Source organism: Pimephales promelas, chromosome 14, assembly GCF_988280905.1.
Source record: "Pimephales promelas chromosome 14, fPimPro1.hap1.1, whole genome shotgun sequence".
Lineage (NCBI taxonomy): Eukaryota > Metazoa > Chordata > Actinopteri > Cypriniformes > Leuciscidae > Pimephales > Pimephales promelas.
In genome coordinates, this window is record NC_142782.1 from 32904523 (window position 1) to 32915475 (window position 10953).

At 39.1% G+C, this 10953-nt stretch overlaps 2 protein-coding genes across 2 annotated transcripts; both read right to left on the minus strand.

Annotated features, from left to right (window-relative positions):
- Nucleotides 1-213: 213 nt before the first annotated feature.
- Nucleotides 214-3504, minus strand: gatd3l (glutamine amidotransferase class 1 domain containing 3, like). The gene is made up of 7 exons (XM_039674738.2): nucleotides 3357-3504; nucleotides 3215-3267; nucleotides 1702-1815; nucleotides 1425-1556; nucleotides 928-1020; nucleotides 574-739; nucleotides 214-435 (listed from the first exon to the last, which is right to left on the minus strand). Exons 1-7 carry the CDS (start codon nucleotides 3474-3476, stop codon nucleotides 301-303), a joined length of 813 nt encoding a protein of 270 aa, XP_039530672.2. The 5' UTR covers nucleotides 3477-3504; the 3' UTR covers nucleotides 214-300.
- Nucleotides 3505-5284: 1780 nt separating this feature from the next.
- Nucleotides 5285-10874, minus strand: LOC120481249 (uncharacterized). The gene is made up of 8 exons (XM_039674790.2): nucleotides 10729-10874; nucleotides 10192-10481; nucleotides 7973-8017; nucleotides 7596-7650; nucleotides 7365-7515; nucleotides 7188-7288; nucleotides 5948-6004; nucleotides 5285-5878 (listed from the first exon to the last, which is right to left on the minus strand). Exons 1-8 carry the CDS (start codon nucleotides 10755-10757, stop codon nucleotides 5740-5742), a joined length of 867 nt encoding a protein of 288 aa, XP_039530724.2. The 5' UTR covers nucleotides 10758-10874; the 3' UTR covers nucleotides 5285-5739.
- Between the last annotated feature and the right edge of the window lie 79 nt (nucleotides 10875-10953).

Here is a 10953-nt window from a genome sequence, read left to right on the forward strand (position 1 = left end):
TAAAGCAAAGTTTCAAAAAATGTCTAGATTTCAAAATGAGCGGTTCATTAATAAATCCAAAAGATCTTACCTTCATGCTTTGGAAATACAAATCAGAAGACAGAACACAATATGCGTAATGCTGAAAATGGGCGGGGCTACATAAGGTCTATAAATACCATATAGTCTACACAAAACATAGTACAACACAGGAGTTGCATTGAATTGTTTTTTCATTTATTTGCTCTCTGTATGTCCACATAATAGCGAATCGGGTCAACCTAAAGTTAAATGTGAAAGCCTTCTGGTGCCCCCCGAGAATCACTTGGCAGTCATACGCATGACGTGCTTGACCATGTTCCCGATCCCATCAAAGATGTAATGGTAGTGGTAGTCAGTCTCCCACATGAAGGATGGAGTGCTGATCACCTTGTTTTTTTCATCCACATAGGCTTCGTGAGATGGGCAGTTAAGGGGAAAACATCAAGTTGGCGTGCGTTTAGAGTTCTTGCATCATTTAAAGGCACTTTTGGTAAAATGTAAAAAAATGTCAAAAGCGCATCTCTAGAAAATTTTGTCTCAGTGAAAGGATATGTAAGGTTCGCGGGTGTTGTGGCGGGCCCCCATGCTCTTGACCGCCTGTACCATGCTGGTGTTGGGCCAGCGACCCCAGCGGCTGGTCTCGTCACGTTCGTAACCCATTGTGACTTCCAGACTCGGCAGCACTCGGCACGCCAGGAGAGGAGCCATGCTGGACAGACTGGGCCAAAGAGAGCCGGATTCAGTGGAGACCACTATAGCGTGTGTCATAACATAATAATTTGAGTGAAGCAAGAACATCTGATCCTCCAACCAAAAGAGTTTATGTGATAGACCTAGAAACAACTACTCGGTGTGCACTATATACAAGGATTCGATTCAGATTTGTAATATTTTATAGTCGGGTACCCAATGGGCTTGCGAGCGCGATGGAACTCCTTCATAACTCTTTCCACATCATTATTCAGCTTGCAGTCTTTACCATCTTTGCTGAAGGTGGACCTGTGAAAGTCAGCAGAAAATTGTAATCCTCATATTTACAACTTTTTAGCAAAAACAATTCAGGGGGAAAAAAACTGCTTGTATGTCTCTCCCAGCTTCAGCATTTTATATATCAAATGTTGAGTATAAAAAGGTTGGGCTCAGACGTGGATTAGTCCATCGCCTGTATTTCCACTTGGACTTAATCATCTGTTTGCTAACAGTGAAACATGATAAGAGGATTTTCACTCCAGGAATAGTGATAGATCTGGGGTGACAAACAATGAAATGCCAAGCCACATGTAATCTGACGGTCTCTGCAGTCAGGACAATGCACTTCTTTTGGGATGCGCTCAATTTCTTTTCACAAAACATGTATTTGCATTAGTAGTATAGACCCTAAACTATAAGACTGTCTCTCTCACAGGTTCTTGACTATTCCGTGGCCTCCAGGGAAGATGACGGCATCAAAGCTGTTGACGTCCAGTTTGGCCAGGTCGTTCATCTGCATCGTGCCCTGACCGTGGCTGAATCGTGCAGACTCCATCATCATGTTCCTGCAGAGAGGGATGATGGTTTTGTTTAAATGCTAAATGGTACACATCCAAAAACCATTGGTTAACATGATGCTTCCATGGTGTGTTTTTTGTTGTTATGGAATGGTAATTTAAAAAGCTGTGTAATTATGTTAATGATGTCTACCTGTTGTCACTTGTAGAGGGCTGCATCTTCATGTGGTCCATGACGTGCATTTGCTGCTGGTTTGGAGCAAAGATCTGAAAGCGGGCTCCATTACGGCTCAAGTGGTACATGGTGCTTTACAGAGACATAGCAGTATGTATGCATCACAACTCTCTAGAATGCTTGAAGCTGATTGGTTGAAAGCAGGATTCTGTGTTCAAATCATTTTAATGTAGCCCTCAAACCGTATTCACTTTAGCCCTTAGTAATTGTGGACAAATGTGGGCACAGAGGACTCTAATTTTTGTTTATTATAAATGTTATATCACTGTCTTCGATAAAGTTTTGTCTATCCATTTATGGGGATTTTTTTCATTTTGGGGGTATTTTTGAATTTATTTACTTCAAAAAGTACCATATTTTCTATGTAAATTGTGCTTATTTTTAGTTTTTTAACTACATTAAAGTATCATTCCAATAAGTTCTTAGAGCTAAAACCTAAAGATGAAGGGACTTTTCTGTCTTATTTTGGCTTATTTTAGAATACTCTAAATTACAGTTTTCCCCATTCATTTCTATGGGTGCCCATTTTTGACCCAAATACAAGTTTATTTTTCACCCACTTAACATTGTAGAATTGAGTCAAAAATAAATTGTGTGTGTTCAGGAGGCAAACTTAGGAAAAGTAGCCAAGTCTTTTACCGCTCAGATCAAGGGAAGTATTTTTTAAAAATAAATCAAAACTATTTCGCCCACATTAGTCCAGAATACGGTTTTAGGGTTAAACTTTACATTTGACCAGGTCACACATCACTATAAATCACTTCAGCTCAAATCCATATTTAGTCTATTTGGTAAGTAGTATTGTAATAAGAAGGATAATGTGCTGTCAATGAAGTCCTGATGACCCAGTCAGAGTTTATTTTGTGATAATGGCAAGGTGACTGTACATTATCCCTTACATAATAACCCCAACACAGATCAATACATTCTAAAGATATAATGCTAACACTTAATAATAGTGTTCCATTTGTTATCGTTAATTAACTTGAACTAAAAATGTTTTTTACATTTTTGCTAATATCTTAAAAATCAAAAGTTGTACCTCTTATTGTGATTAAGGTAACATTGCTCATTGTTAGTTAATGGATTAACTAATGAGACCTAATTGTAAAGTGTTACCTTACACTGTAAGTGAACATGAACATTTTTAAATAACACTAACGAACCTTAATAAATGCTCGAGGGTGCCTCTACACTGTAAAAAATATTGTTGGTTTAACTTAAAAAATGAAGTAACCTGGTTGCCTTAAAAATTTAAGTTCATTGAAATGGAAAAATTGAGTTAATACAATGAAGGAGATTGATTTAATCATCAGAAACTCAAAATAATAAGTTATCTGAACTAGTTGATTTGACAAAAGAAAAAATGTTGTGATAACAAATCTTTTTATCATCTATCTATCTATTTTTTACAGTCTATGTTTTTACTGTTAAATAAGACCAGAAGTGATGTTTTGAAGTGTACACTTACTACGCAGCCTCGTGGACGTCAGTTCCATCCCACCAACCACAGCCTGAGAAAACCTTCAGTCACAGTCACATGTTCAGACTACATCTTAACCAACAAAAAACTCAATACCAAATGCTGTGTTTGTGGCATTTTGTGTTCTTACCACGGCGATGTTGGTGTTGCCCCAGTTCCCCCAGTCTCCCCCATGATGCACCAGGCAGGCGGGTTGGCGCGCCAGTGTCGCTGCTGCCTGCTTGGCGAGGAATGCCCGTGATGCCAACATGATCACACTGCCGAGTTTAAAGATCAACCGAGCGACAGACTGAACTCCGATGCATGCGAGGCCCGGCTCTTTTATAGTTTTGCATGTTGCATGTGGGACGTCACTCTGTAAGCTACGTTTCTGAGAAGATAAGATACTTTGTCTGAACAACCCTTTTCCTTTCTCCATTGCGTATCTAATAATACCTTCCTCCATTATCTTATTACCTTAAGTCATTTGGTCAACACCTGTTGATGCTTTGCTGGCGTTTACCTGCATTTACCTCCTTAAACAGCCCGTCTGACCCTTCTGACCCCGTCGCCTCACTCGCAGCGCCACAGGTGTGTTTAGTTGCTTGATTCAATTATAATCGATTTTGAAGATGCCTAGTCTTGACTTAAATGTCCCCACAAAGATATGATAGTAATACCCGTCATTTTTGACCTTGTGGGGACATTTCTTGGTCCCCGTGACGAAAACAGCTTATAAATCCCACTAATCCCACTAAAAATGCAGAAAGTTTTCCGTCATGGGTAGATTTAGGGTTAGACGATAGAATATACGGTTTGGACCAAAGGAAAGTGCCCGAAAAGCATGGAAACCCACCATTGAATTGAGTTGTAATTGAATGAGATTAGTAAACCCATTAGTTAATAAGGCTCTTAAACACAGTAATACTATGTGGTGTCTGCTGGGATCCCAGGCAGCGATCCAATGGGTAGTAAGCCATCAGTTAAAGATCCTATAAAACCTCTTCAACGTCCAGATTACACTAGTGCATGTAGATATGAAACATAGTGAGCCTCTCTTTGTGAAAACTTCAGGAATAGACCAGGGTGTCCGCTGGGTTTTAAAAAGTGATAAATCAAAACTGTCAAATTTAAGGCCATTAAAAGTGTTAAATGTAGTCTGAGAGGTATTATTTTTTAAAAATTAGGTTTTTTCTTTCTTTCAGACAATCAGGTGTCCTATTTTGTGTTTGCGTTAGTCTGTATAAATATGGGCTTTAGCTTATCTGCGCACAATCAAAGATCTTTCATCTCTGTCTATGTTTGATGCTGACGTCATATTCAATGGATGGATATATAGAGGCTATATAACCCTGATATAAGTGATCACCCAGATTTAGACCTATCTATATTGTATTTATATAAAGCGTTCACAGGCAAATTTGCTTTAGCCTATGTAGGTCTATATATTGCTTTTATTTCCCTTTTATTGAAATCAGGCAAACATAAATGTCAGGCGACATAATTGTTGGCTGCATGTCAATATCCATGGATCACTGGATCTTTAGTAAGTTGTTAGGAATCCAACTATATTGAGTCCAACATTTAGTTTAAATTGATCAAATTGTTAGTTTTAGTCGCATTTTCGTTTAATAGTTTCCCCTATTAAATCCAGTCACACAGCAGATCTTTTTCCACTCAGTCAGGTTGAAATGGGTTGTACCGGCGGGAAAGTGATGTCAATGCATTCCCTCTATTGTTTGGTGTGTAAAAAAAACTGGATGGGAGCTAATGCACTTCGGTCGCAAATGCAATCCACTAAACATAAAAATGGAATGCGTGCTCTAAATCTATTCATTTTTGTATGTTATAAATGTCAAAATCTGTGTAATAGAAAGATCGCTGGTTAACACTTGCAATTCAGTGTCGTGATGGTTTTAAAAAAATTCTGAAGGTAGTAAAAAAAGGTATTAAAAAGTAGTAAATTTAACTTAAAGATTACTATACCCTGTAGACAAACTCTCTGAGCATTGGTGCAAACACCCTCAGATTCTCCAGTTTTAGGAAAGAGAACTGTGCAAAAACACGTCATAACTCGTGCATTTATTTAAAGAGACTTATTAGCAAGGAAATGTCACGCATGCAATCAAGGTAAAAGAGTTTAATTTGATTTAAAAGCTAAGCTACATTGAGCCTGTTTCTGTCGCTGACTTTACGGACCTTCCTTTGGATGGAAGGGCAGGCAGCTTAGCTCTCGTCTCAACTTTGACATTTGGCTGCGTCTCTGGAAAGATTCTTAGGGAATCAAACATGATCAGCAGACGCTCACTCGTTCCTCGTGTGTAGATCTCTGTGGTCGGAGAAAATACATATTTCCTTCAACGTCTAGAGAGACTGACATAAAAACAGACCACTATACTGAATACGTTCGAGCAGTTTCATGAAGGAAAAAAAGCCTGACATGATGGCTTAATTAAAGAAGTTGGACGGTGTAACCCTCGCCGTAAAGGTCATGTTCCACTTAATCATCATCCTCATCAGCAGGAGCAGCGGTGTCAAGAGTTCACCGTTCTTCGGAGGCGTGTTTTGTGCACGTCCTGCGCTCTCCTCTGCCGCTCTGACATGGTGCCGCCTGAATTGCGTTTGATAGCCGGTAGAATCACAGTTTCTCCTTTACCGGCTTGACTCGGGTGCCTGGGGTGAAATCATTAAAAAATCAGTTTCAAATTATCTGTGGGGATATGAATAGAGAAGTCAACCTACTGTTTCTTTGGCAGTGGTTTGAGAGGTAGTTTTGGCAAATGCTCGAAAACTTCACCCCTAAAAGAGAATCAAAATGTGCAAATTAAGGGCAAATGATTATATTGTGATTATATTATGATATACACTCACCTAAAGGATTATTAGGAACACCATACCAATACTGTGTTTGACCCCCTTTCGCCTTAATTCTACGTGGCATTGATTCAACAAGGTGCTGAAAGCGTTCTTTAGAAATGTTGGCCCATATTGATGGGATAGCATCTTGCAGTTGATGGAGATTTGTGGGATGCACATCCTGGGGTTATTGGGTTCTCCTATTGGGTTCGGTTGAGATCTGGTCATTTTAGTTCAGTGAACTCATTGTCATGTTCAAGAAACCAATTTGAAATGATTGGAGCTTTGTGACATGGTGCATTATCCTGCTGGAAGTAGCCATCAGAGGATGGGGACATGGTGGCCGTAAAGGGATGGACATGGTCAGAAACAATGCTCAGGTAGGCCGTGGCATTTAAACGATGCCCAATTGGCACTAAGGGGCCTAAAGTGTGCCAAGAAAACCATTACACCACCACCACCAGCCTGCACAGTGGGAACAAGACATGATGATCCATGTTCTCATTCTGTTTACACCAAATTCGGACTCTACTCAACAGAAATCGAGACTCATCAGACCAGGCGACATTTTCCAGTCTTTTTGGTGAGCTCTTGCAAATTGTCGCCTCTTTTTCCTATTTGTAGTGGAGATGAGTGGTACCCGGTGGGGTCTTCTGCTGTTGTAGCCCATCCGCCTCAAGGTTGTGTGTGTTGTGGCTTCACAAATGCTTTGCTGCATACCTCGGTTGTAACGAGTGGTTATTTCAGTCAAAGTTGCTCTTCTATCAGCTTGAATCAGTCGGCCCATTCTCCTCTGACCTCTCGCATCAACAAGGCATTTTGGCCCACAGGACTGCCGCATACTGGATGTTTCTCCCTTTTTACTCCATTCTTTGTAAACCCTAGAAATGGTCGTGTGTGAAAATCCCAGTAACTGAGCAGATCGTGAAACCGTCTGGCACCAACATCCATGCCACGCTCAAAATTTCTTACCTCACCTTTTTCTGACATTCAGTTTGGAGTTCAGGAGATTGTCTTGACCAGGACCACACCCCTAAATGCATTGAAGCGACTGCTATGTGATTGGTTGATTTGATAATTGAACAGGTGTTCCTAATAATCCTTTAGGTGAGTGTATTCTGTATACCTGCTGTTTTCACAGAGGCAGGCTCGTGCGAGAGAGAAAACTTCAGAGGATGATTTGTTTTTGGAGGCGATGTCCCCGAGGAGCGTCTTGATCCGCAGCAGCTGAGTGAGGGAACATGAGCGTCAGGTATGAACACATGAATGAGAACAGACATGATGAAGACATGATGCTGCTGACCTCCTGATACTGCGAGGTGTTGGCGTGATAGAGCTGCCGGATGATGCCCTCACACTCCTTCAGCGTGGGGGTTCGGGGATGCTGGGACAGACTGCAGGTGATCCTGAGAGGCAGAAGTGATGTGACTGCACCTCCTCTTCCCGCCTCTGAGCTGGAGCGGGTCACAGCAGGAGGACGTGTGATTTATTTGCGCAAGGTAGGTCAGATGATCACAGATGCTACAGTAAGTACCTGAAATTCTTCTCGGCTGAACCATCACCGCAGGATTTTGAGGGATGACTCGACTCTGTGTGGATCACATGGCTGTCAGTTCGCAGTAAACAACAGTAACCCCCTGGCTTTAGTCTAAAATTCATGTTTTTAGCTGATTTAAATTATAGCAACTTGTACTGATATAACATAAAGTATGACATTGTTTTGTCTAAAGATACACAGCAGTGATGTTTGCTTCTAAGGCACGTTTATAAAAGCTACTCTAATTGAACTAATCCTGGCTTAATCTAAGCCCTGTATGTGAAACCATAAATTAGATTGCGCACCTATGCACAAAGCGAGTATATATTATGAATATGGTTATGAAAAATTAGGCTTGGCAAAACATATTCTACCTTTTGGAGATTGTTCATGTTCCATAACCATCTGATACTGTAATTCTGTAAAAGAAAAACGTAATATGCACGTCTGAATATGGTACGTCAGCTCAAACAACCTGTCAGCGGTTTGCACTGTAAAAATGAATATGCTTTATCTAATCAATAAAAATGTGGCAACAGATTACAAGCAATATTATTTATTAAATTGAACAAATTAGAATTGAGTAATAGTTAATCAAATTAACATTCTAATTAATTCTAATTTGTACAATTTAATTAATAATATTGCTTGTAATAGGTTGCCACAATTTTATTGATTAGATAAAGCATATTATTTTTTTTCAGTGTGATTCCAATAACTGAACTTCACTGAACAATAACAATGTTTTGGATGTATTGCAAAAGAAATGTTAACATAATACATAGCTTAAAATACTTTTAAATGTTTGCTATTAATCAGTAAGACAGCCAATTTGCATCTTCATTACATTTTAATTCGTTATGTAAAATGTAAGAAAACACATTAGACTTTGCATTTCCTGATATTAAAATTTCATTTTGTCCCAACTCACATTTCCCCCTTTAAAAATAATGGTTTGTTCTGTCTAACATCCTGTTTGAGGACATGACATCATCATTATCTTTCTGACCATGTGGTTAAAACAGAAGTAAGTTTGTCTTACAGCTTTATGTATTTATGCAAGTATAGTGGCCTCATCAAACTCAATTTATATTTTAAAAACAAAATCACATTGATGATTTTAAAGGTAGGGTTAACACGTTTTGTTACACAGGTTGAAACTCTCTTCACATCCTGATAACAACAATCAATAATAGAAGTGGTCTAAATATTAAAATGTACATATCTTCTGCAGTGTTGTGCAAGTTACTTCCAAACTGTAATACATTAGGTATTACTTGTTACTGTTATTTAAAAGTAATTCATTACCTTACAATATTACTGTCTCAGAATTGTAATGCGTTACATTACTCATGTATTACTTTTGAGTTACTTTCACCAAAATAACTAAGTAGAACTTAACTTTGGGGCTGTAACGATATGCAATATGAAACCGAAATCGCGATTCGCCACACGACTCAGATCCACGAACCTACAGAATCGCGACACACCTCTTCCAACTCCAGCGTTATTCTCCTTACCGTCCAGATCCAATGCTGCCTTATCTTTAAATTAGGCTATTAGTATTATTTGAAGTTAACATTATAAAATACGTAGACCTACACCACAAAACTAGTTGAGGATAAATTATTTAAAATTGGGGAAGTCCAGCATTATGGACATGACATTTGCAGTCAAAACTTGAAATAAAAATTCTCAGAAAATACATGTATTGAAACGTATATAGGCTAAAGGACTCCAGACATTAGACAAATATCAGTCTATTTTTTATTTTTAATATTAGGGAAAAGACACACATTCATGTGTGACAAAAAAATAGGAGGCAAAATATATATTTTTGTAATTCTGTTAATTAGGCCTACATGGCGCAAATCGGATGAGGAAGGGTTGGCTCTGCAGTCTCCATAGAACTTAAAATATTCATTTTATTTTAGTTTTTGTGTTCGCATTTATGAGGAAAAAACAATGTTACAGACGCGACCGCTCTGAACTGGCACTAAAAGACTGCTTTAAAACTTTCACATAGTCTGTTGCCTTTAAGAAGTAAAAGCAGACAATACACTGTAATACAACTGTAATACAAGCCTCACTGAACATGTAACGAGTAAAATATTACTGAAAATTGATTAGTAATGCCTTACACTACTGCGTTACAGCAAAAAGTAATATGTTACTGTAATGTATTACTTTTGTAATGCGTTACTCCGTCCCAACACTGATCTTCTGTGGAAGTCTCGGGACCAAAAAATGTTCGTCCAATAATTGCATTCGGTGCGACACTATCAACAACGAAATTAATCTGCAGCAGTCAGATGATACAAGTCAGAGCTTTGTAAGTTGTTTAGTTCATTATGATTGTAATGTCATGTGCTTTGAAACATTAAGTAGTGTAGTGCGGTTTCTGGTGACGCTTTAAAAAAATTCATGGAGGTTTTAAAGGAGGCGTGGCTTTGGAGACGCTCTGAAGGGAGGGTGAGATCTCATGCTTTCAAAGACAGCTCAGCATTTATAGCCTCCCCAAAAAAAATTGTCTAAAATGCAAATGGCACTATTTTCATTTTCTGCCCCATTTATGCAGAATGCAACGACATACCTTTATTAATACGCTTCAGGTCTTCCATTTCTGCATGTAGTCTCCTCAGTGTGTCTGTATGCTGTTGTTGGAGGAACAGAATATCTTTCTCCAAAGAGGTGATGCGCGTGTCGTGTGCATCTGTCCTGGGCTGAGGCACTGCGTTAGGGCTCCTGATGTCCACAGGTGGAGATCTGACCATATAGTCACTAGAAAGAAGTCTGGGATACCTAACCCTGTCCAGATCTCGAACCCTGGACCAGTTGGGCAGGTTTCGCAGGGGTGGCAGATTACTGGTGGACATGGTGCTGCTAGAATATTATATTAATTCATGGATTTTTGGCTCATGCTCTTTGTTCATACAAATTATATATAACTAGGTGGACATAAGCACGGCACCAGCATTTTAAAGCTGGAACTTATGTAGTATTTATCTCGGTATTAAGCACGCTGAACAAGTCAGTTCACTTATAAACTAAGCTAATTTATAGCTTCATTTTCCTGGATTGTATATGTATTTACATAATATGTGCCTGCCGTCATTTGCATACAACATACCTCATAAGCGATATTGCATCAGCCATCATTTGTCAGCCTTTTCTATGAAAAATTAACCACATTAAGAGCATTTAAACGAGTATTTCTTAAAATTAAGGTCATTTATGTCGTTTCAGGTGAAATGCCGGCGGTCTCGCTTCCCGGATGAATCAAACGTTGCTATGGCAACCGCGCGCTTAGAATTCGACGTGCACACGCATTGAGGAAACAAACGACGCACGCACA

Bases quoted from the DNA above. Each gene is read 5' to 3' on its own strand.
- gatd3l (XM_039674738.2), bottom strand. From the start codon at position 3,476: ATGTTGGCATCACGGGCATTCCTCGCCAAGCAGGCAGCAGCGACACTG. The intron at 1,557-1,701 runs GTAGACATCATT...CCCTCTCTGCAG, and splicing joins CCCTCTACAAGTGACAACAG to GAACATGATGATGGAGTCTG. The intron at 1,021-1,424 runs GTGAGAGAGACA...TGACTTTCACAG, and splicing joins CACGGAATAGTCAAGAACCT to GTCCACCTTCAGCAAAGATG.
- LOC120481249 (XM_039674790.2), bottom strand. From the start codon at position 10,757: ATGATGGCTGATGCAATATCGCTTATGAG. The intron at 7,289-7,364 runs GTCAGCAGCATC...TCCCTCACTCAG, and splicing joins ACACCTCGCAGTATCAGGAG to CTGCTGCGGATCAAGACGCT. The intron at 6,005-7,187 runs GTATACAGAATA...ATTCTCTTTTAG, and splicing joins TGCCTCTGTGAAAACAGCAG to GGGTGAAGTTTTCGAGCATT.